General features: G+C 39.1%; 1 protein-coding gene across 50 annotated transcripts in view; it reads right to left on the reverse strand.

The window, feature by feature from the left end:
- EPB41L2 (erythrocyte membrane protein band 4.1 like 2) overlaps positions 1 to 26,690 on the reverse strand; it is a 210,971-nt gene that overhangs the window by 27,697 nt on the left and 156,584 nt on the right. For 16 of the 50 annotated variants that reach the window (XM_086316485.1, XM_086316476.1, XM_086316487.1 and 13 more), the window contains 8 exons: positions 26,258 to 26,355; positions 21,907 to 22,079; positions 16,660 to 16,832; positions 11,854 to 11,916; positions 9,798 to 9,944; positions 8,360 to 8,461; positions 2,063 to 2,116; positions 1,284 to 1,853 (listed from right to left, as the gene is read on the reverse strand). In XM_086316485.1, the coding sequence (XP_086172611.1) occupies positions 1,284 to 1,853; positions 2,063 to 2,116; positions 8,360 to 8,461; positions 9,798 to 9,944; positions 11,854 to 11,916; positions 16,660 to 16,832; positions 21,907 to 22,079; positions 26,258 to 26,355 (1,380 nt within the window). Of the gene's footprint in view, positions 1 to 1,283; positions 1,854 to 2,062; positions 2,117 to 4,088; positions 4,254 to 8,359; positions 8,462 to 9,797; positions 9,945 to 11,853; positions 11,917 to 12,174; positions 12,211 to 16,659; positions 16,833 to 21,906; positions 22,080 to 26,257; positions 26,356 to 26,690 lie in introns of all 50 variants that reach the window. The other 34 variants (XM_086316516.1, XM_086316511.1, XM_086316513.1 and 31 more) reach the window with 15 other exon arrangements.

Raw genomic sequence — 26,690 nt, forward strand, 5'->3', positions numbered from 1 at the left:
CTGTATTACATAAGTTAAAATGTGATACATCTCTAGAGTTACTCCACCACTGATGCATTAATGCTCTGAACTATTTAAAACATCCAAACAGAGGGTCACAGGCTGTTAACACTGGAGTCTGCCGAGCATGTATGCTTAATACAGACTATACTGCTACCAAAACACTAGAGTGCTTTCCTTGAGAGAAAATTCCCAAGTGTAATAATTTAAAGAGGAAATCTCTGCAGAAAGCAATAGTTCAAAGCATTCAAAGACTTTCAAAATGTCATCTGCTGAAGTGAAATCAGAAATTTAAAAGTAACATAAATCCAGTTAATTATTTCAAGACAAAGTCAGTTCAAAATTTTCCACCCCATGAATGAGAGCAAACATGGAAAACCCCCTACTTTCGGCATTTAACTTTAGAATCGAGGAACATTCACATAGAAGTAAATCTTTCCTCAGCATAACTTTAACTCCCAAATCAGGAACCCTGCATCTAAATGGCCAAGACTTTATCTCAGAGGAGTGTGGAAAGTTCTGTTTCTTGAAGAGAAAAAAGGGAAAGCCTCATGCTTGATCGAGACAAGTCACAAAACATATAACCAAACTTGCAAATAATCCAGAATTGACTAAAGGACAGAATGCAAAGCAAAGGGTATCCTCTGCTTAGCTTTTCACTGCCCAGAAGGAAAGCTAAGTCCCTTGACCAGACCGTACAATCCCTGGAATCTAAAACCTGAAATGCCAGTGGTATTCAAGAAATAACGTTTTCATCATTGCTAGATGCTGAATTCTGAGCACCACGGTAATAGGAGCCTGCTGCCATTCCTGAAAATCTTATATTGAAGAGAGAATGAGCCAGAAGGTCAAACCCAGTCGTGACACCAGCAACACTCACACTGATCATTTTTCAACAATACACACACAATTTCCTAATGAACAGAATTCAGGCATTTAGTATGAGGAGGCAGTGCAACTTAAAGATAAGCCTTGAAAAAAATCTGAAAACGTGCAAAGAAAAATTTCAGTATGAAATGAGAAGGGAAAAAAAAAAAAAAACGAAGTGGCTGCTGTCGGAAAGTTTACTCTATCAATCAGGAGATCCAGTTGCAGTAAAGATGCCAGAAACTGTGACCCCAGAGGGCAGAAAAATCGACAGAGCAGGGCCATCCCCCTTCCTCCCTGAAGAGATCAAATTCAGAATCTTGTCGGAAAAGCTGAAGGAGAACGGGGAGGACAGGAGGAGGAGAGGCAGGTGCTCTCCACCTGAGAAACAGCTCTAGAGTTGAGCTCCCATTTACCTCTGAACAACAAATAATCTGTGGCAAAACATCAGTGTCAACATGAGCCACCTCTCCGTTAACCTTCTGCGGCTCCTCCTCTGTTTCTTCGCCGGTGTCTTGCTTAACAGCGCCTTCGTTTACACTCTTCTCAGCAGGGATCTGGGGGGCCACTACCTTTTCCTGGGGCACTGTTTCTACTGGGCCGACACTGGCCCCTGCGTGTGTGACTGGGCTGGCTGCTGGCACTGGGTCCTCCCTGTCTACTACCTTGGCTGCTTGGCCGGGTGCCTCCTCCACCTCCTCTTCGTCCTCCTCCTGCTCCTCCCTGATGGTGCCCTCAGTCACCCGGTGGTGGGGCCGGTACTCCCCCACGTCCTCCTCCTCCTCGCTCTCGCTGCTGCTGCTGCTGCTCTCAGAAGACAGGGAGGTGGAGTCTTTCTGCGTCCCTGGCTCCACCTTCCGCATCTCCCCAGGACCACGCCCAGGGGACAGCTCTTTACCGTTCATTTCTTCGGGGATTACTCTTTCGTCTTTCCCAACCTCTGCCTGCTTCTTCTCCTCCACTACATTCAGAGTCTCAAGTGAACTCTGCACAGAAACAAAAATGGATGAGGGGAAACAAAAATAGATGAATAAATCAAAAACGACGGCAACCCAAATTAACCGATGGCAGGTTTCATGTCATGGAGAAAAGCAAAGATGATGATGATGATGGCGGACTGAAAGGGAAGCGGGGGGGAAACGTGAGCAGGATTGGAAACGTCGAGCAATGGTGTTAACATGGTAAAGGGGAGAACCTTAACAGCATCAGTGGCTCCGGCGCAAGGCCCTTCGGACTCAGGAGCACGTCTCTGCGGAACAAAAAGCAACCGAGGACACAAAATCAATAAAGGTTTACCTCGACACCCACCAAGACAAACATCTGACACTGCAAAGCAGAGCAGCAAGAATCAACAGCTTTAAAAGCCTTTTGTTCAAGGTCACGTGAAGGACAATCCAGACAAATGCAAGAAGCTTAGGGAAGGAAACAAAAACACAAAAATAGCCAGCATCCTCCCAAAGAAATGAAATGCTTTTATTATACTTAGATCTATAAGCTCCTTCCTGTTGAAAAGGTGTGGGGGAGGGGTGGGGGTGGGGAATGGAATTATACCAAAGCTTACTCATTATTTTAAAGTTTATATGTTAAGACTTTTAAAATCTATTGACAGCTTGATTTTAATCAGACTTGAGGGAAAAAAAAAAACACCACAGCATGGCCTGAACATGATTCCTAAATGAATTATCAATAAGATGATATTTTTATATTTTGCTGGCTTATTTAAAAGTCAGTTTTAATTGGCAAAATTATAGTTGGTCTCAGATAGTTATTAACACAAAAGTGTTGCCATTTCAGAAATGGTTATTAGCATCCCAAACTGTGTTATAGATTAGCAAAAAGGGATATTATAACATTAGGGTGGGTGTCAGTGATGGCTCCAAGTGTTTTCGCTTAGAATTTAGCTCCTCCATTTGAAAATTGAAATGAACCAAGTTTATTATCTGAGATGCTCATTGCTGACCCCCTACAGATATCTACTTTGGGGGTGTAAATTTACTTTCGCTAAGTACAGCACCTAAATGTTCAAATAAATGCTTGAAGATCATATACATTAGAAATATAACTTGCTATACTACAGAATTGATACTCAGGGTAGAAACTTTCTTTAAAAGCAATCTGTTTTTAAAGATTAAAATTTTCCTTATTTTTTGAAAAGGTAATTTATACTGATACAAATAATTCCTAGCCAAGTTTTTGGCATTCCAGTAGCACTAATGCTTTGTGCTCTGACTTTACAAATTCAGCTAGAGACAGTAGCCCTACTTATTTAGGAAGGTATCTCAGTGCTGAATGAAGAGCACTGCACCTCTGAACCCTCTGGGCAGAAACAACCACACTGTGAAGCTGCCAAGACACTAACTGGACTGGAGCTGCTTCCTACAGTAAATAACACAAGCTCATGTTTATCTGCTCCAGCAACATGGAAAACCATGAGCAATAGATCCTAAAAGGTTACCTATCAACATATACTCACAGACCATCTTTGACCTGCACTGTTATTCTTACATGTATGGTAAGGGAACATTTTCAAAGCTCAACATTAATACCATGTAAATCATGTCACTGACAGAAAAGCTGAGGTTTCGCATGTTAAACTGGAAACCTCTAAATAGACTGTGCTACTTAGGCAACATTCAACTGTAACTCCTTACAAACTTCTTTATAAATAAAGATATCCAGTGATCAGAACATTTCTAAAGGAGATATTTCACTATTATTACTTTTATTACTGAACCTCAAATGGCCAGATGGATTCTGCCCAAGTTCAGGGAATCCCTTAGGGGTCATTCCCCCCAAAATCAAAACTGACTATGGCAAGCACTTCAACTTTTTCCCTATGAGCAGAATTTTTAAAATAATAAGCCATCTGAAGATGTTTAAAAGACATTTTGGCTTTGAAAACTTCTGCAAAAAATGCTTTAGCTTCTACGTGGTTGAGGGTTTCCCTCCACATAACACCCCAGACTCTGTACCTTTGTGACTGGTTTAAATGATTCTCTCAATTTAGGCAGACTGGACAGGGGAGAATAGAAAGCAAGAGAAACATCCAATCGGTATCTTTTCCTCGTGTTCAAATTCACTCATTATTTCTTGAATGTTTCTCCCAGGAAGAGTTAATTTCACCAATGAAAGCACTGGAGGAAAGGGTTCCTTAATACTCAAAAAATAAAAATCACTCTTAAATGTGACTTTTAAAAAATGGGAAACAAATCAAAATGCACCTCAGGCAACCGTGAGAAGGGCGAGGAAAGCTTTTCAGAAGGTGCATTAGAGTTCACAACAGTGCCCTCTGCTGTCCAAGTGGTGGCTGAGCTGAAGGAGGCCTTCATGCTATCAGAAAAGCCCTTTTCACTAAACAAAATGGATGTTATCTCCTCTTCTAGGCTCTGGAGAGGTCAGAAAAGGAAGAGCAAAGAATTAGCAATGAGTCAGAACAGACAGCGGTGACCTATTGAAAGAAAGGGAAGGTTAGGCAAGAAAGAATCACAGAGCAGCATACATTGAAAGAAAGGCAAGGATTCTAAAGATGCTGCAGCAGGCATCTGTGGCCATTTGCCTGAATGCTGGCTTTCCACCCTGTTTGAGGGTTGTTCATAGCGCTAACCTCCAGAAATGCACTAAACTCTCTGGTTTCTCACTGAAACTTTATCACAAGCTGAGCATGACTGACCCACCTGCCCATCAAACGCTACTTCATATAATCTTGAGGGAGCTTCTGGGCATGGGCCTTTCTGAATATAACAGCCTCTTCCGGGGCCCCTCCACTTGCTACACTTATTTCAGTGTTAGACCTTATGTCCCTAACCCCTGCCTCCAACGCTCTTAACTAGGCACTCTGGGCCTTGCCAATTCTGTCGTCACTCTGAGGTCCACTCCACGCTCTGTGTATGGCCTTCATGAACTATTTCAGCTCCTATGATCTCTCCCTTCCGTATACCTCTTTGTCCATACCACAAGCACTGTGACAGTAACCCACTGAAGTTCCCTCAGATATGCTAGATATGCTGTGGAATAAAGAAACAGTGTCTCTTTTTCTTTCAGTAAGAAATGGGTAAAGGAAAAAATTCTAAACAGGAAGACAAACCTCAGAGGGTAAACACTAAGCAATGTGAAAAAAATCTGTCTCTGAAAAGCTACTAAGGTGAATTTAATCTTCGCCTTTCTAGCCCTTAAATGATGGTCCCTAATCTGCCTGAGGGTACAACAGGGAAGCTGGGGACTATCTCAGATATTATACCTAGAATACCGATGGTAAGGAATTATCAGGTAGCTCCCTCTCACGTTAGATGTGTGCAATAATATGTCCTAACAAACCCCACAGCTCAGAGATCAGAGACGAATGAATGAATAAATGAATGGCACTCTGGGGTGCTTCGTGGGACAGTGCCCTAACCGGGATGAGTGGTAGCTACAAGGAGATGCAGAGCATGCTAAATTGTTTCAGAGATGAGGAGAGCAAGGTGCATAAGCAATTACAATAGTCAGGAGAGAAAAAAGCTTCTGGACAATTTCAGCTGAATTAACAGTCTCCATAATTATATCATCCCTAGGGTCAGATAGGTGGAGATGGTGTCCTACTAGGTAAAAGATCACTGGGGAATTTAAATAAGTATCATGCATCTAAGTATTCAATAAAATATCTCCAAAAGTACCTTAAAACTAGTCTGTGTAATCTCTACTAGACTCTTGAGAGAAATTTTATACAAGTTCAAAGAAAGTGAAGTCATTCAGTCATTTCTGACTCTTTGCAACCCCATGGGCTGTATAGCCTGCCAGGCTCCTCCATCCATGGGATTTTCCAGGCAAGAATACTGGAGTGGGTTACATTTCCTTCTCCAGGGCATCTTCCCGACCCAGGGATCAAACCTGGGTCTCCTCCACTGCAGACAGGCTCTTTACTGTCTGGGCCACCAGGGAAACCCTATACAAGTATGTCATAATTCTCACAATATATGAGAATATATTTATACCAAAAAATTAATAATATTTAATAATAATAATTAGCCTATATGTATGTATGCCTGTCGCTCAGTCATGTCCACTCTTTGTAACCCCATGGACTGAAGCCCATCAGACTCCTCTGTCCATGGAATTCTTCAGGCAAGAAGACTGGAGTGGGCTGCCATTCCCTTCTCCAGGGGATCTTCCTGACCCAGGGATTGAACCTGGGTCTAACTGCATTGTAGGCATCTTTACCATCTGAGCTGCCAGGGAAGCCCCAATTTGCCTATTAAAGACTAAGTAATTTGATTTCAAATTTTCTGCCCTATTCTCAAAATCATTCATAATATACTGAAGTCATTTTGAAAGTTTGATGTATTGATTTCTAAACAAGAAACAATTATTTTTTTTTAATCTATAAAACCCCTTATAGACATTTGGAAATCTGGAGAAAGTATACATATGTATAATTTTTATTTTGCATTTTATTAAGGACTGCAATTTAAAGAAAATCAAGAAACTCTGAAAAATTAAGTAGCAAAATGAAGTTGGAAGAAAGATAGCAATTTAAAAGATACTCTGTTAAAAGTCAAAATACTCCAGTAGACTTACTTAACTTTCAACTAATAGTAATGATGTGTTGAGGAGTGGGAGAGGAAGTACATTGTAAGTGGTCAAAAAATGTTTATTGGGTGAATGGATGATTGCAGTTACAACAACCCATACATGTGTCAAATAAGTGCACATTTTCTATCATGTGCTACAGAGGAGAAGAATAAGAAAAAAGCAATAACTTCAATTGCAGATAAACCATTTAGGAGTTTAAGAGTGGGTGAATTCCAGATGTAAATTTCACATGACATCATTTTAATGTTAACTTCTACAATAATGGATAGTTTTCACTGTACACGGTTTATATTGTACACTCCTAAATGATGACATCCAGAAAATATAATGTTAAAACATCTTTACCAAAATCCCAAAGTTTCCTACTGTAAGGACATCACTTTAAATTGATCAAATGATGTCATCTGACTCACTTCTCAGGAGGATACATTTTCAAAACTATATAATATTTCAAAGCATTATGGTATTAAAATAATCATTTGATACAGAGTCTGATTTGCTTTAGATTTCAAACTAATCTTTCAAGTATATAAAGATGCTACTTGGTTTAACTTTATGATGTTATCTTTCACATCTGTGGCGTTCCAAAAATATTTCATCTCACCTAGACCTCAAATCCTTTTAGCGCAAAGCTTCATCTTCTGCTTATTCTGCCTCCTCCACCACCCCCAGTGTACGTTCTGATGAGTAATACTCTCTACTGATTAACAAAATCAGATGAGGTGGGAGGGAAACACATTCTCCTTATTCCAATCTGTGCTCTCATTCACATCCCCTATAATCCATTCCTCATTCAGTACCAGAGGGATTTTGGTCAGACACGTGGGATTATATCACTACTCAGCTTCAAGCTCTCCAATGGCTTCCCCTCACTCACTCCTGTAACAATTCCAAATTGTTACTATGCTCTTAAAGATCCTGCCAAGATCTGGGGTCTGACCTCTATGACTCTTCTAAGACCTTGTCATTTGGTCTTTCAGTCCTTTAAAGAAATTCCTGTCTTGGGGCTGTTGCATCTGCTCTTCCTTACACATGGAAGAAACTTCACATGTCCACCTTCTTTTTCATCATTAAGGCCTCAACTCAAATGTTATCTCTTCACCTGCCTTCTCAATCCTCCTATAATATATAATAAGTATTTCATCTCCCTAATACTTCTTTGTACCCCAAATTTTCCGGTCACTAATTTGCATGTCTGCTATCTCCCACACTAGACTCTAGGCATTCTAGTCCCAACAAACAGCAGGTTGATCAGCTGGCTAAACAAACTCAGAAACAGAGGAATAAGAATGGAAAAGCAACAGAAAGCTAACTTCTCTAGAAATGCCAGATACTTCATATACGCAGGAGCACAGAGAGATCTGAGGGGCTGCTTGTCTGCACCAAAATCTTTTGCCCCATTAAAAATGGGTCTACCTATGGCTGATTCTTGTTGATGTATAACAGAAAACCACAAAATTCTGTAAAGCAATTTTCCTTCAATTAAAAAATTTTTTTTAAATCTTAAAAATAAAAATTCAAAAGGATTCCAAATGTAGTAAAACAGTAATCTAAGTCACACAGAGTTTGTTATTTTAACACCACCACAGTGTGCCTTCTGCAAACAGTGCATTTTCATGAAATCATGGTTTCCCAACTGCCAGCCACATGCATTGAAATTAGGGGTCACTTATCACCTAAATCGGTTGAGATGTCTGCATTTCAAATTGTGGAGTTTCAAATCAAGTCCTTCTGCAATATGGTGATTCTCATCTAATAATCCCATGTTTCTATCTTACATGGAGTTACCTTTTCAAGCACTCAAAAATTATTTTTAAAAATTCATGTTGATACACAAGGGAAAAGACCTATCTCATGGCTGTGGACAGAAATCAAGGAAAAGAGGGAAAAAGCAAGAGTAGATCCAAGGATGCAAGGTGAACACCTTGTCTGCCTCCTGGGTCTTTTCTTCAACTGTCCGTGCTGCCACCATCTGATGCTTCTCCTTCATGGATAAAATATCCTTGAAAAGATGGTCTCCTTTGCTCTATTGTTTTAAACAATAGACATAATCAACAAATAAGACAAACACGTTACACCTACAGCAACACAAACATAAAATGGCGGTGTGGGTCAGCGAAACAAACCAGACGAAGCGGCACATAAAAGGGGGACCCAGTCTCAGCACATCGTCAGTTTCCCCAGAACACACAACACTCTAGGATTGATTCTGGAATATGGACATTAATATCTTCAGAAAAGCTGAAAACAAGAACGTAAAAGTAGTACAACTTCAGAAGATGCCGCTATGGTGTTTTAAATCTTAATATTGTCAAAAATCTTTGCGGTTTACCGGTTTTTCTTTTGCTCGTCTGCTTTAAAGAGATTTGTCCCTTCCACTGTCACACAGAAATTTAAAGCAAATAACAGCTTTGCTTTTTAAGAAAAGGGTGAATAAAAAAGCATGAGAATAGCGAATTCAAATGCCTACAATTTGGCAACATTCAAAGTCAGACTAGATGATGAATTTAAGGAGAAGAGAGGGGTGAAAGGAAAAGGAGAGAAACTGTTGGGTAACACCTGAACATACTTTTAAAACTGTGTATTAAACATAGGATGATCACAATTTCCTCAAGCAAAACAGATGAGCTGATGAAGTTCTTGGTTGACAAAAGGAGAGACTTTGGAGCATCAGAAAAGAACAGATGCAGACGCAAATGAAGAAACATTGTAAGAATGTATTTTAAGGGCAATGCTTATGTTGGTGGCGGAGAGAAATAAACCATGGAAAGAAAAAGGATGAGTTTGGAAAGACGGGTGAAAATATTTTTAAAACATTAATCTGGATTTTATTACTAAGAAGTTTCAATGTAAGTTATATAATTAACATTTTGCCAGTTTTCAACAGAGCTCAGCAGTCTTCAAAGCTAAATTTAACTCTTTATCCTCACAGTAATAACCTTAAACCATTCTAAATATGGTCTACATTACTACATCCCTTTAATTACTAATTCTTTAATTATTAAACAAACTCTTACTTCAGACGTCAATAATTTAAAAACTTATTAAATACAGTATACATTGGTTTTTAAGTCACTTGATGTAACAGCTCATTACTACCAATTTACTCGAGTAAAATAGTGAAATTATTTTGAAGGTAGTTGAAAAGTGTTTTGAAACTCATACAATTTACCCAAGAACTATGTCAATAAGTATTACACGCTGTTAATAAATATTTAGTATTTAAAAAATTGTTAGCAGTTACATTTTAAAAACGGGAATATTTTCTAACTTCTCATAAGAATCAACATAACAGATTAACAACCTAAGTTTTATGAACAGCTGGAGTGAGACATACAGCCAACAAATAGCTAGTCACATACCCCTTGTGTCTGTAGGGACAGAGGTGTGATACGTCGTTTTTCCCATTCATTAGGGCGTGGTTCAGGTGTGGATTCCATAAAATTGCGCTTGAGTTCACTAATGCTAGCCTGGTGTTTCAGTATTTCCTCCTGGGCCTTATCCAGGTCCTAGCAGTATGTAACGTAATAAAAGGGGGAAAATCCAAAAGGAAGAAAAAAAAAAAAAAACCCAATAGGATAAAAATAAAAAATGAAACCAAAAATAAGACAAAGCAAACTTATGATTAAAAAAACATAATAAAGCAAGAAAAATGCCAAGTCTCAAAAGCCATATCACCACCTACAAATATGAGTTTGTCCAAATTTGAAAATTAAAGCCAATGTGTAATTTTTTTATGATTCACGCCTTAAAGGGTTCTGATTTCTTTGTTCAGAGTTGTTTAAGAAATCATGAAGAGGAGGCCATGGAACTCAACATGGCCAATAAACCTTCTTTCTCATAGTTACATTTAAAATGCATTTTGTTCCTGCAAATTCACCTTTCAGATTTGGGCTACTACTAGAGTTGCATTCTGTGAATATAATGAAGAAAGTAAAATTAGAGAAAGGTGGACTCAGAGCATATTGGGCCTCATGGGAAATCCGGTCCAGGATCATATAAAAAGAGGAGGGAATGGTGGTAGGGGAAAAAACAGTTGACTTTTTTCAGGAAATTCCAGCAATGGTTTTTAATCCTTATAGAATAAACATAACAGCTGCCAGAAGCGGCTTCTATTTGGTCTTTCTCTAAAATAAATGAACGTCATCTTGGTTTCACGTCCTTGCCAAGCATAAATGTGGGACCCAGCCACCCACATATCAAATGGTCCTTAAAAGAAGATGTGAGAAAAACTACCAGGTCAATTTTCATTGAAATAGGCCCTGACAAATGTTGCTTGTGGGGTTTTTTTTTAGATTGGTCCTGATAAATGGTATTTGTAGGAATAAAAGGTAGTATTCAAAAAAGTTTTAACTGAACTTTAAGTGCTTTCTTACATTTCAAAAATCATAGGGCCACCTGTGGATTATAGCTTTCAATTACACTACTCCTTGAGAAATAGGTCATGCATCTGAGTAAATGAAATATTCCATATGCATGCACAAGCATAGTACGGATAGCTCATCTAGGAGCTTCTATTGCCATCTGCAAAAACTCAGGAAAATCTAAAAATCTTTGCATGGCATGGAAAAATGACTGTGGCTTGAGATCAGGCACATTTCTTGCATTTGTTCAAAGCGCTGTTATGTATTATTCTTTAGAGCATTTTAGTAAGTTATGCAAAAATACATCTCCAACAGTTATTAAAGCTGGCCAAAGCAACCCAACAGATTAGTCAAATTACTGAGGACCGGAGTTTTCCATTGAATACATTGCTATATCCTATCCTAAAAGAAGGGGGAAAAAGAAACAAAAAACCATTCTCGTGTGACATGGGGAATACATTTCACCTTCCTAATTGGGCAGCTAGGCTTCTTTTTCCTCTTTTCTTTCTCACTTTATTTCACTGCTTCTCTCTTTTTAATCAAAACAATCCCATTAATTAGCATCTTCTCAAAAGGAAGATTTTTAAGTGGACCACATTCCTAATTGCAGGGATTTTGGTACTTCTTCACTTTACCAAAAAAAAAAAAAACAAAACACGGACACCTATCTAGGGCCAAATGAATTAATGCCAGATTGACAAATATTTTTTGCAGTTTAATATATATTAAGGATGGATCATGTCCATTAGGAGAAAACAGGTTTACTTGCAGAACCTTAAGATTAATGAATAAAAACTTTATTCATTTGATTACACAGAATCTTTTCTTTTTTTCCCAGTTGTCACTTTGAGAACTTCTCATAGACATATTGCTACCTAAGCCACTTTAACAGAACAAAGTCAGAATGCTAACATGCACTCCCACGTTGAATTTTCCCCATGCATTTCGTGCACCGTGCTTGAAAGCTGCCAGCCAGCCAGCCTGTGCGTGACCCCCCGTCCACAGCAGCCTGGGCAGCCATTCGGACAGAGTTGTTTTCTTAAATTATACAAACCTCCAACATTAAATTGCTATGTCTGACATAAATATTATCTCCTTCTACTCTCAAGGAATTTTTCTGTGAAATTAAATCACACATAGGGAGGGAGGGGGAAGGCAAATAAACATAAGTGTATCAATCAGCAAGCACCAGAAATGACCCAGAGTTGGACAGTCTAAGACATTAAAATAAAAGAGAAATAAAAATCTTAAGAACCTAAAGCCACAATGAGCAAAAGTCACAAATAAATCCTAAATGTGCACCACCCCACCCCCGTGCAATCATAATGGCAGGCAGCAACTACCAGGAATTTAATTTGGGGGGAATAGTATCCACCTCCTCCAGCTGTGTTTCGTCCTCTTCCATCTTCGCCTGAAGTCACCCAGCAAGCGGCCAGAGAGAAGGGGAGTATTATTGGAAACGCTATCACCGGTGCAAGGAAGCTGTATTTGAACTTAAAATGGTGAACCAGCATTACCAACCTTTATTGTCTGGCCCTCAGAAGATGCAGAATATTAAGCCACTTTGGTCTTTCTTCACCTACAATGTTGTACAAATGATGGAAATGGTCCTTTGCAAAGGTGGAATAGAGAAGGGAAGCTTCACTCTTTCTCAGTCACCAGATATGTGTTGCTTTTTAATATGTTTTGACTCAGGAATGAAAATATGAGAGTGTAAAAATGGCATAATTCAGTCTGTTCTAACCTGAAATATTTAAGTCAACTGGCTGTGAGGGCAAAGTGTAATGATGCAAATTTTAGCTTTCACTTTCTATCAGGGACAAATGTTCACCCTACGTAGATTTCTTTCCTTGGGGAGGAACCGGTTTATTTTGCTACTTTCATTTAAAATGGTGGAGAGTAAAAACTATTCTTGAGTTTTATAGTCACTTTTCTGTCATAAAATTTTTCAAACAAGCATATTTATTCCTAGTTGGACAATTCTCAGTTATCTAATGATCCAAAGAATAAATCTGTGTATTTGAAACTAACAGAAACACTGATGACTACTGACTCATGGAAGGGAAGAGCGTAAAAGAAAAATATTGATTCAGATACCAAAGGAAAATAGTTTAACTTTCACATCTTGATTTAGAGCAGGATCATATACATTATTTTTCTTCTTTACTGTGCTTTTTTTTTTTTAACCATTCAAGCATTTTTGAGAGGTAAACCGGGAACTCAGAGTATCTTTTGATCAAGAGGGAAAAACAGAATACAACCGCTCAACAATTTGTTAAGAATAATCTTCTAATTCCTTGGTCAACATTTTTCTAAAATGTCAATCTTTGGCATCCCTTGGGTAACCTTTAGGAATCATGGATTCTCCCCCTATGCTTAATTATCTTCACATTTTTCCTTAGGTTTGCTCTAAATTTTGTGATTTATTCTATGTAGGAATAGTACCTACAGGATATGGGACCCTAGGTCCCCAGACCACATTTAGCAAAACAATAAAAAAAAAAAAACTACTGCACATGTGAGCACAGCTTAGTACTGCAGAGGTAGCCTTATAAGGGGCAGAAATCCTCAAACCAGATACTTAATGTTAAATAAAAGGACACTAAGAGGTCTCACCCAACCTTAGGGCTACAGAGTCTAAATTTTCAAAACGCTGAGGTTCATTTTTCATAAGTATTTTTTAAAGATAACAGAAGAGTATCTTCCTTAAAAATACCTGACAGTGACTCCCAGATATGATTTTGAGTAAAAAAAAAAAAAAGTAAAAGAAAATAAACTACATGCACTTCATATCTGGGTCCCAAATGCTATAATAATAGGGAGACAAAGAGGTTCTGAGATTAGACCTACACACACATCAGGAGTAACTGTCACAGGTGCATTCTCCTAAGTGAAGAACAAGCTTGGCTTTCTAACAGTGAAATAGTAACACTAAGGAATTCTACTAATATATATCAATCAGTTATGTCCACTGTATTCGAAATTCTATACCAAAATAAAGTTTCCGTCCTAAAGGAACAGCATTCACATGTATGTGCAAAATGGATAGACCCAAATCAGACTATTAAGGGCAATGGAGGGCCCCCTCTCCTTTTTTTGTGGCCTAGTATGGTTCAGATATTTATTTTAAAAACCTATAACTTTGCACTCAACGTAGACTGTGTGGACCTAGTCAATGAATATCAGTGAGGGGAAACGCTTAATTACACTTATTTCTCATGCACTAAAGCTGTGTGTGTGTATGAAAGTGTGCAGATCATACTGTTTTGAGGGCAACCCATGATGAGATTTATGCACATGTTTACACTCTACATTAGGAAGGGTATTAGATGAAGTGGAGCTTTGTTGCCCGCACAGATTTAAAGCTTATGGAGGAGAGCTAGTAACTGCTTCCTCTTCCTCTGTTTTGTCACTCAAGTCACAGTCGTAAGAAACAGTCAGGGAGGCAGCTTTCGCCTCCAGATAGCAGAGGGATAGAGCCAGAGGAAGGGAAAAGGTGAGAGAAAAAGGCACTGACTGAGAAGCAGAGAGAAGGAGCCCAAAGATGAGGATGAGAGAGGGGAAGAACGAAGGGGAGGTGATGGGAACGTAATGCTGGACATCTGCGGGCAGGAAGGAGACCCAGACCTTGGGGAGGCTGGGGAAGGCAAGGTACCCATTGTCACTGAGGAACGAGGGGAAGCGAGGCAGAAAGCACCTGCAGAAACTGAAGGAGAAGGACCCACACTCGGAATCTGTGTGGTCAGCCTCTTTTAGAGGCTTCTCGGGTGCAGGGGGGCAGTCAGGCTCAGGAGGGGCTTCAAGAGGACCCAAGCCAGGATCACAGGGCCCCTGCTCTGACGTCTCGCCTGTGGAAAGGCACTCTAAGCTGTCCAGAGTGATACGATCGGCCTCCCCAAAGGGGTCTTCCTCTGAAATGTCAGAAAGGAAGTCCATTTCAGGGACTGGCAATAGGTTTGGGGAAAGAGATGAAGCACAGTGGATGAGTGGTGAAGGTGGGCACAAGGAAATAGGCTGTTCTCAAAAGCAAACCCATGGTTGAATGTGAAGTTACACAGCGGATACAATCAAAGGAGAAGCAAAGGTAAAAGAAAGAAAGAGGAGAGAAGAAGAAAGTTAGTGAAAACTTTTACTCAGAAGTAACGACTGTATTAACAGTATCATTAGAAAATTAATTAAATGATCCATTTTTAAAAGAGGAAAACTGGACTACTTTCATCACATACAACTTAACAGGTATAGCCTGATTCAATTAGTATTTCCTGACTGGTTGCAAATGGATCCTATGAAACTCAGATAGCATTATTTTTAAACCTGGTTGCTGCCAAACATTGAAAGCATCAGTGAAAAGGCACACTGAGTCATTTGCCAAAAACAGGCAGAATTTCCCTTGGAATTTAAGAGAACTTTTCTTTTGTATCATATTAACTATGCAGAATGGAATAGAGGCTTCCCATGATGCTGAGCTCTCCCGTTTCTGATGGAAGTAGCCACTCTACTGGGTACACTGGTGTTGTTGTTCAGTCGCTAAGTCGTGTCTGACTCATTGAGACTCCGCAGACTGCAGCACGCCAGGCTTTCCTGCCCTTCACTATCTCCCGGAGTTTGCTAAAACTCATGTCCATTGAGTCGGTGATGCCATCCAACCATCTCATCCTCTGTCACCCCCTTCTCCTCCTGCCTTCCATCTTCCCCAGCATCAGGGTCTTTTCCAATAAGTTGGTAGCATAATCATAAACTCTCCTGACAACTATTCAGTTATTGATGGATATTGTTTGATGTGATATCTGTTATTTTTAGTAAATTTTTAACCAAATCCTTTGTAGAATATGATAATTAAAGATTTTTTAACAAAGCAATGAAAAGGATTTCATGGCTCGCTCTGCCTGAGGCACTTGTTCCTGCCGCATAAGGCAGGGCCCCCATGGTGCCTGAGCCCTTCTCTCCGCTGGGGTTGGGAGCTATCACTGCAGGAATTCCCGGGACCCTGGCAGTTATCTCTTCTAGCAGGTTCTTTATAAATTCATGTTACACATCTTTAACATTTTCAATGTTAAAAGTTTTAAAACATTATAAATTTTCAAAGTTAAATTTCTGGAAATATTATAAACCCACAGGATGATTTTATTTCTTTTTCATGTTTACTTCCAATGTTACCTATTCTAAAGTTTCTCTGTGGGATATGGAAAAGAGATCTGAAGGACTCAAAGCCACTTCAGATCAACTTCTAAGTGACTATACTTACACTTGCCCATGGTAATATAAAATAACCCAAACAAGTCTGAAAACACAATATAGGTTACTTCTCCATCCATTATGGCACGTACACCAAATAAGACCGAAAGCCACACACCATCTTCTCACATAGTATTCACAAAACAATTACTTTTTGCTTGAGAATTTCTTCTTCAGTAACAGACTATTAATGAAAAACCATAAAGACCATCTTTCTTCATTTCAAAATATTCAAGTCAATATCATAATAAAATTACCAAGACATAGGCTACATCTTAAAATTTACTTGAAACAAATCAAATATGAATTTCAAATCATAGCTTTTATAATTGGGGGGCTTAATGAAATAGGATGATTATAAAGATGGACAAAAGGTCAATAAATTACTTACTTGGATTAAAGTAATTTATGTTGAAATATTTTGCTTTGAACAACAACCAGAAAAAGGTTAGCGACTCAGTCTAAAACAGCAAGAGTCTACACACATATGAAAGGCGGAAATTTTTATCAACAGAGAAATACAATGACTGGTTTTAAATGATACTTGAGTTCTGAAACAAATGCAATAGACAGCCTCTGATCTAAGTACACATTTAAAACCATATATTCCACTAATTCACCATACCTTTCCTTCAATGAGCGGCATATGCGGGACTTTAGCTGGGCTTCTCAGGTCCCTTCTGCCATCACCATCTTGTACCACGGCAGTGCTCACAACTCCAGGGCCTGGTGCTGAAACCTCCCCAGCAGGGCCAGGAAAATCCTTCATAAGACTTTGGTCCACAGCATCAATCGGAGCTAGTGACGAGTGATTATAGGGATCACGTTAGGATGTTTAAACAAGAAAATGTTATGAAAACCTCCCTTTCCAGATAAATAGGCAGCTTACAGACAATTAATAGAAACCGGAAGATTCTTTGATCATGAAAATAACAAATCAAATAAACTCACGATTATACTTAAAAAAAAACAAAACTCTGAATTGTAACCCATTAAGTCTCTCAAGTCACAGATATTTGAAGGAGAGATACTGATCATGGAATTGGCCAGTAGGAGGAGCTCTAAGACCAGATGAAACACCAGAGTTAGGGAAGTACAGCAGAATTACAATGTGAGCAGTACTTCAGTTCTCTGGGGTTTCTTTAATCTTGCCTGCACTTATTTCTGAATCTATCTATTGCAACAAATAATTACCTAGTTATTAAAATGGTTTGCTTTAATAAGTTTTAATAATTCCTCCATAAAGGAACCTTTAATTAGAACACTAGTCAAAATTGTGCCAAGACAGGAAAGGTAGATTTTAGAGAATTAACTTCTGTATTTATGTTTACTGTTTTTTATTTTTCTAACCTCCCTCCTGAATGCCTCGACTTGACCTGCAGCAAGCCTAATACATAGAAACCTTCTGCCTTAGCAAATCTGGCCTTTTGGGTCCCTTCATCTATCATACAGATGGGCAGGAACATGTACTGTGTTGACATTTCTGTCATATGCCAGAGCAACCCAAGATGGCCTCAGATCTCAACAAGGCCAAGTGAGCAGCAACTGGCAAAAGCCTCTATCTTTAGATTCTCCCCCAAAGAGTGGGACAACCACTGCAGTCATTTCACCTGCATAAAAAGCATCTTCCTGACACAGTAGGGTTGGCTCTGGTCCCAGGCTCCCAGGGAAGCACAACAAAGACAGGCCTTTAGGCTGCAAGCTCTTGAAGGGCAGGAATGTGTGTGACCCACCACACTGAACTTGGGCAACCTCTAGACCCCTAATTCATGTGTTACAAGAAGCCTCTTAATCCATACCCCTCACACACCCTGTCCAAACTTCCTTTTCTAGTCTCACCATTCACCAAATTACTGAAGTCAGAAACCTGGAGGTCTTTTCCTTTACCCCTCAACAATCAGTACGTCCAACAGAATCCTCATATGTATTTCTAAACATGGCAAATTTCCTTCCATCTCTATTTTACCATTCAGGTACCTTTTAAGAGTTTCATGGATTTAAACACTCATACTTTGGAAAGCCTGCACCAAATCCAATTAAACATTAAAACAAATTCACATCATACATAAAGTATAATTATTTTCTACAGTTTTTTTTTTTGAACTTTTAAAAAATTTTAATAATTCTTCCTTGAAAAGTATATGGCTTGAGTTTTTAGCTTTAACTTAAGATTATGGTCCCTAAGCACTCATTATGCATACTCAGAAACTTACTGCAAAATGAGAAAATCTGACCTAGAAATGGTTTTAAATATAATGATATCAAATTTTAATGAATATCAAATTTAAAGTTACATAATGAAGTTGGCAAGATGTTCACACTGCATACTTTTATTAAACAGTTACTGATTTCAGTTTGCTATTAACTTTTGTCAGGTCTTACACCTTTGTAGAACCCTGAGATTATAAGCCCAAGGAGCTGAACCTACAGTGCCAAATGGCTAATTGGTCTACCACCATCTGAGACAAAACCACCATGACTCTCACCAGGACTATGCCTAACCAGTTGGCCTCAACTTCTTCCCTCATCCTCTCCAATTGTTCTAGACACGGCATTAATCAAGTGACTGTTTTTTTTTTTTTTAGAACAGCACTGTACACTTCATGGCGTGCCAAATAGATGGGGAAACAATGGAAACAGTGAGAGACTTTTATTTTCTTGGGCTCCAAAGTCACTACAGATAGGAACTTCAGCCATGAATTTCAAAGATGCTTGCTCCTTGGAAGAAAAGCTATGACCAATCTAGACAGTATTAAAAAGCAGAGACGTTACTTTGCTGACAAAGGTCCCTCTAGTCAAAGCTATGGTTTTTCCAGTAGTCATGTATGGATGTGAGAGTTGGACCATAAAGAAACCTGAGCACCGAAGAACTGAACTGTGGTGTTGGAGAAGACTCTTGAGAGTCTCTTGCACTGCAAGGAGATTCAACCAGTCCGTCCTAAAGGAAATTAGTCCTGAATATTCATTGGAAGGACTGATGCTGAAGTTGAAACTCCAATACTTTTGATGTGAAGAACTGACTCATTGGAAAAGACCCTGATGCTGGGAAAGATTGAAGGCAGGAAGAGAAGGGGATGACAGAGGCTGAGCTGGTTGGATGGCATCACCGACTCAGTGGACATGAGTTTGAGTAGTAAGCTCTGGGAGTTGGTGATGGACAGGGATCCTGGCGTGCTGCAGTCCATGGGGTCGCAAAGAGTTGGATACAACTGAGTGACTGAACTGACCTGTAAACGTGTGCTGGCACAAGTGTGTACACATGTGTACATATGAACACATACAGTCTTCAGTGCTTCCCTAAAATAAAAACCACATTCCCCACAATAGCCTGCAAGCTCCTGTGTGATCTGTTCCCAGCCTACCTCTCCCCATCACTAATCAGCTCTGACTACATTTGCCTTCCTTCTGTTCCTGGAATGTATCAAGCTGTCCCCAAACTTATGACCTTCAGACTTGCTACTACTACTAGTGCTACCTGGAATCTTTATCTCCTGTTCTACTCTTTCTCATCCCTTAAGTCTCAACCCAAATGGTTCTTCCTCAGACAGACCTTACCTAGTCTGTAATGTCCTTGATTACACTTTCCACTTTCGGGAAATCACGAGTTCCCTGTTCTCACATGCATCCTGGGTGTTAGCACTCTCAATGACTGATTTGTCTCATTTCAGGTTTTATTGTGCAATCCTAGAATCTCACTGTTCTAAAATAGCTATCTAGGTTGATTTTTATTTGATATTTTATCTTTAGATATCACATAGAAAGTAAAAACCAATGTAATCACTAGTAAATTTAATTTTTCAATCCTTAAATTGAAGAATATTTATATATCTAAATAGTCTGTTTAAAAACAGAAAAAAGAAACTACAATACATGTAAACAACAACAACAACAAAAAAAGGTATATTGATGGTGTGGTGGGGAAAATAAAGCTCAGTACCAGGTTACAGCCTAGCTTTGCTCTGAAGGGGAAAAAAAAAGAACATAAGCCCTCACCAAATAGTTCCCTAGCTGTCTGGTCATGTATTGGCATGAAAAGCCTCCTATTTTTCACAATAACACAATAATCCTTTTGATGACTTGCCCATCTGATGAATTACAGTGTCCAAAACACAAAAGGAAAAATAATGGATTACTGTGCCATGTTTGTTGCTTTTACTTGTGAAAATCATTGTTTTCAGATACAGACCCACTATAACCCACTGCGGTAACTGCCCATACAAGACGGTGGGTTTCCTCGAGCACAGTTTATATACCTCCAAGAAAAGGCACTGCTTTACTGCTCTTTTTAAACTCTAAAAACTCACAACATATGAGTTATAAAAACCTCATAGTTCGAAAACAAAGGCTGAAACAGACAGTGTTACAGAAAGAGGAATGATTTCTCTCAAGGCATGAAATAACACTGATCGCATTTATTCAGCACTTGTATAAATTCACTGTGGCAAGGGGCAAGGCTTGTGAAATATTTACACAAGCGGGCACATTCTTCGGATTTACTTGGAAAAAAGTGCTCAGTTGTTGATGAACTGAAAGATACTCTTAACAACTATCATACAGCAATAATTCATTAAATGTAAATCACTACATTTGGGGATGTGGACATTTATTCAAACCACAATTTATGATCCCATTGCACATTTTTTCTGTGGCCTCATAAATTGTATGAAAGATTCTCCAGAAAATTCAGTAACTATATATACCAAAATGTCCACTAACAAATATTATTAACTATCTCTGTGTGTCTGCCCAGATCTGTTTCCTAAGTTTATTCCAGGAAAAATAGATCTAAGGCATGAATGTCAATCCTTCACTAATGAGAGAAGATTTTCTATCTATTAGCATATCCAGCCTGCTTTAGCTAATTATATGAAACATAAGCCGTTCGAGTTTGTATTTCAGAATGATTAACAGCAATATTAATAACAATGAAAAATAGGTTTTTACTGATAAACAGCAGTAAAATAGAACTTATCCAGTTCAACATTAAAGGATCTTTTGCATGTATGTTTTGAGATTAAGCAACCAAAAAATGTTGGGAAACTACTTTAGGTAGAAAAGCATCCACACCAGTTACTTGCTAGTAGGTAGAAAGGAAAACATTTTTTTAAATATCTTAAAAAAAATAACCTCAGCTCTTTTATAGAAAACCTGCTATTAACCCAAAATTAGGGTAATAAGATATACACATATATATACGTAAAATGAAGGGAAGCAACATCAATTTATTTCCATGTGTAATTTATTTAAAAACTACAAATATGTAGCTAATTAGAATTCGAATAGAAAAAATGTATACAAATTTATAAATGTCTCTCCTGGGGTGTAAGAATAGATGAATACATATTTCCTTTCTTGTTGTTAGAACACTGTCCTTTAACTAATCCTTGAAGCTGTGAATGGTTTCCTATATGCTAGAATGTCTGTTAAGCTTTAATAAGAGTTTTTAAACCTAAAATTGTGATGATGCAATGAAGTTTTGCATTCCTTTGAATAAAGGGTCTATGTATACTGCTGCTGCGGCTCCAAAAACCCAAGTTTGCCATTAATTAGTAAGTTCAAGAAATCAAATCACATAAAATACATCACAATTAAGAAGTCTGTCCAACATCTCATCAAAAACTCTAACATCTGTGTGTTTTGACAGTGCCAAGAAAATTTAGGTTCAGAACGACAACTTCAAAACACTATAAAATGATTTTCAAGTAAGTGTAATTAATAGTATTTTATTTACTCACGGAAAAAAAATATCTAGAGGCTATCCCTCTAGGTATTTCTAGGGGTCTTGTTAATAACTAGTTCAATATTTTCTAATCCCACTGGATTAGAAAAAGACGACTGGAATCCAGAATCCTAATACAATAAATGTGTTTACCTCCATCTAGACTCCTGGAGACCCGTTTACTAGAAGTGCGTTCGAAGTGTGGCGCCGGCCGGTCAATCAGGCTGCTGGCCTGGCGGGTCTGCGCCTGTGTACGGCCACTGTAGCGGAATTTGGACCCTAAGGTCAAGAACTTGGCCTTTGGTGGCTGCTCTGGAGACACAAGCCTATGAAGGTGGGGGAAGGGGAACAAAATTAGACTTCAGGGATGTTTTTTAACTTTGAAACTATATAATATCTCACTTCATTACGTATGATTATTTGGTCCAAAAACGCTGCTTACACTAATAAAAGTGAACACTGTTTATAAACCCTCCTATATACAGAGCTTTATGATCATGATAAGATGAATAACTCCTCATTCATATATTCATGAGTAATATGTTTTCCTCAACCTGAGCAAAAACGCAGCTGTTCTTTGTGTGTACCAAAGGTTATTTATTTGTATTAACTTAAATCATTTATATAAACACATATGCCTGAATTCTTGCTCCTAGCTTTAAGTGCCAAGCAGCAATCCATTACCATTAGCAATTCTTAATATTTATGTCTATTTCTCTGGGAAAGAACATTAACTCAAGAATCTGTTCCATCAAGTGATGCTCTCGCATGAAGTACACAGCAGATCTGCAGAGATGACTAACACCCTTTATTGGCAGCGCGACTGTACTGCTTAAACCCCGGGTCTGTAATGAATGAGGTAAAACTTTACTGATGTCAAGTACTTCCAGACTTATGTGAAAACACATTTTTAGTAAATGAGCCAATCTTGTCTGGTATACAACCGAAATGATCTTGCTTTCACTGCCTGATCAAAAGCTGTCAAAGCATTTTAACAAAACAGATAATCCCAGAGCTCTCAGAGAATGTATTAAATAAGAAGACTTCAGTTGACAGTTTCAGAATATGGAGAACTCCACCAAAACTTTTCTTATTATTCTCCAGAGAAGCGTGATTTCTTAAAGGGTTCTTTACCATATCAAGTATGTCAGGCATTTCTGCTCAATTTTTAGAAATCTTGTGCTTAACAAGCAATGAAGAGAGATTCAAGTCTAGGGTAAAGCCACATATAGTAATTCAAGAGGTGGCTTCCCATCGATTCAGAATTCTCAATCGTATTAACCCAGAAATACAATGAGTTAGAATGAAACTGATGAAAAAAGAACTGATACATTCTTGGCTTGAGTCTTGTCGTGGAGGGTGGCAGAAGTGTTTCTTGAGAACATCCATTTTATGCCAACAGATCTTCAAAGGAGACACAGATGATACTGCTGAGAAAGCAAAATCTGAAGACATCGGTGCCTTAAACTATACTTTGGAAAAAGCTCTATATCCTTAAATTAGAAAGCCAGAATGTTAAGACATTTAGACAGGAAATGAACTCTTATCTGTGCTCTGTATTCTCTTTCTCTACATGGAAGAAGCTGAGGCTCTGAAAGTCTAAACCAACCATGAGGACCAGAGGCAAGGTGAGAAAGGCAGTCACTTACCATGTACTGCCTTCTGACTGCCTGAATATGGTAGGTTTCCCTACCTTGCAATCCACCTATGGTCAAAGAACGCTATGTAAGAAAGCAGTTATGTATAGAGAAAAAGGGTCATTGACAAGCTCATCGGTGCAGTAATTAACAAATGCTCATTCTCCTTGAAAAACAAGTTGACTAAATCGCATTTATTTTCATCATCTATTCGTGAAGTATGCTCTGTAGGTACTGAGAGACCAGTACCTACAAAAAAAGAGACATTTCTAAAAAATATCTCAAATAAGAAATATGCATTGATGACCCCAAAGGAAATACACCCTGCTCCACAAAAATTGTTAAACTAAAGACAACCAATGCTGGAGAGAATGTGAAAAAGCCGGGACCCCTCCATACTGTTGGTAGAAATACAAAATGGTGCAGAAGCTGTGTAAGACAGTTGGGAGGCTCCTTAAAAAATTAAAAATAGAAATATCACATGATTCATCAATCCCACACATGGGTATTTTTCTAAAAGAACTGAAATCAGGATCTCAAAGAGGTATGAGCATTCCCATATTCAATATAGCAACGGTCACAATAATTAAGATGTGGAAACAACCTAACCATCCATTGATAAGTAAACGGATAAAGGAATTACAGGATACACATAAAATGGAACACTGCTGCTGCTGCTGCTGCTGCTAAGTCGCTTCAGTCGTGTCTGACTCTGTGCGACCCCATAGACGGCAGCCCACCAGGCTCCCCCGTCCCTGGGATTCTCCAGGCAAGAACACTGGAGTGGGTTGCCATTTCCTTCTCCAATGCATGAAAGTGAAAAGTGGAAGTGAAATCATGCAGTCGTGTATGACTCTTCACGACCCCATGGACTGCAGCCTACCAGGCTCCTCCGTCCATGGGATTTTCCAAGCAAGAGTACTAGAGTGGGGTGCCATTGCCTTCTCCGAAAATGGAACACTATTCATCCTTAAAAAAAAAAAGAAGGAAAGTCTGCATTATGTGACAATAGGGATAGATCTTGAGAAAATTATGCTAAGGTGAAACAAGCCAGACACAGAAGACAAGTACTACACAATTCTGCCTATATGGGGTATCCAAAATAGTCATATTCACAGACTCAAATACTTGAATGGTGGTTCCCAGGGGGTGGGAGAGGGGGCAATGGGGACTTGTTAATCACTGAGGAAAAACTTTCAACTAAATAGGATAACATTTGCTCAGTCATGTCCAACTCCTTGCAACTCCATGAACTATACAGTCCATGGAATTCTCCAGGCCAGAATACTAGAGTGGGTAGCCTATCCTTCTCCAGTGGATCGTCCGGACCCAGGAATCGAACCAGGGTCTCCTGCATTGCAAGTGAATTCTTTAATAGCTGAGTTATAAGGGAAGCCCCACTGTACCTACAGTCAGTAATAATACTTAAAATGTGTTAAGCGACCCTGCCACTATAAAATAAAAGTATTTTAAAAGGAGAAAAAAAGACTAGAGGCAAAGAGGAGGGTGAGACTGGACTATCTGGCAGCCTCTGCAGGTTCTCTTCTGCTAACTGTAATTCAACCACAGGCCACATCTTCCCAGAATGAGCAGCTCCATTTGAGCATTTTCTCTTATGTCCAGTTTGCAAAAAATATAAATTCAAGAAATATAAGAAAAATATTTTAAATCTAAGAAATATAAGATATAAGTCATAATGCAAAAGGGGGAAAGTCATTAACCAGAGGATAAAAGGGCTTTCTTGCCCAACTAACTGACAGCTGTGACCACATACGCAAAGTATTAGCTTACAGACTAATTTCCTGATCACAAAGAAATCTTTAAGCAATTAAGCTACAATTAAACAGAAACAGAAATCAAAACAAAACAAAACAAAAAAGAGTTGAACACAAGCATTTATGAGTTTTCTCCAAAAGAATTTTTTGGTGACTTAAGTCAGTGGTAATGTGACTCCTCTGAAATGAGTGTATTAGAGCAGTCTTGAAAGTAGATAAACAGCACACTATGCTACCAAACTAAGAATAATGATAAGAGTGACAAACATTATTACATACCAGAAACAGTTCTGAGTTTGTTTCATGCGGGCTATATATACTCTCAAGGCAGAGGAATGACTCCTCTTCCTTGAGACAAGAGAAGAAAGAGGAGAGGGAAATGATGCTTAGGTAAACACAAAAAGAGAAGATCATGAAACCAAGAACACTCATGACCCACAGTGTCTACTATCAGCATACCCCATGATGGAGGGCATCTGAGCAGTAGGGCAGGGGGCCGAAGAAGACCATGCACATTTGTGATGGTGGCCCTGAGGATCCAGCCAATGTAGGCAACGGTCACTCTGCAATAGCATCAATCCACAGGGTTGTGCAAGTGTGTCTATGAGAATAGTTATGCTACTGAAGGGACTGTGTGGCAGCACAGGAATAGAAATGATGAGATCAGGACACAGGATTAACCCAGAGGCAGGAGACTAGAGGCTGATGTGCAACAATGACCAGGGCTAAGGGGGCTAGAACACTCCTGACAAACTAGCAAAGGGGCAGGTCCAGAGCTGGTTTTGTTGGGGAAGAAGTGAAAGCAGAGGGAGCTGGTAAGAGCAATTAAGTGAAACCTAAGGTGAGTGACAGCGGAAGAACAGCCAAGGCGGGAGGGTAGAAGGAAGAGCAACTGGAGTTTTGGACCATGGCAGAAGATCAGTTCCAAGCCATGAGGAGCACGGCCAGGTGACAGAAACAGACACACGAATGGGGAGCCCGCAGAACCGTAAGGTGCGGCTGTGTCTGCCGCTCTATGCACTGCCACCGCCTCGGATCTCGAGGGTACCCAGAGCTGCTCACATGAATCCCAAGCTGTTTTCTCAAAATTACCTGTAGAAAGTATGATGTTCCACACACACCTTCCATAGCCTTTTTGCTGCCCGATGGTTCGGCAGCTTAAAGCCAATGGTGCTCTCGAACTGTTCCAGCTAGAATAAATCCATAAGACAAATCAGCCATGTCTCCTTAAGAGCTGATTGGAAGTTACTAAAAATCATGGGCTCAGATATCGCACTAAAAACTAATTGTTCCTCTTGAAAAAAAGGCAAATATCAACCACTGACATAAACCAGCTATCCTTTAATGTCCACTAAAATTCATCTTCCCACCTGCCCATCCATGGATCTCGCCCACTTAGCTGATTCAAAAGAAAAATGAACCCCCATGGTGTGGCAGGCGCATAGTACTTTCTCTTTTCTGTGAAATTGTGGCTGATACTGGTTTTCTTACCAACAGGAATATATATGTAAGTTTATCATCAAAA

Source organism: Bos grunniens, chromosome 9 (genome assembly GCF_055505025.1).
Source record: "Bos grunniens cultivar Pamir isolate PY7600 chromosome 9, Bosgru_T2T1.0, whole genome shotgun sequence".
In the NCBI taxonomy this organism is placed as follows: domain Eukaryota; kingdom Metazoa; phylum Chordata; class Mammalia; order Artiodactyla; family Bovidae; genus Bos; species Bos grunniens.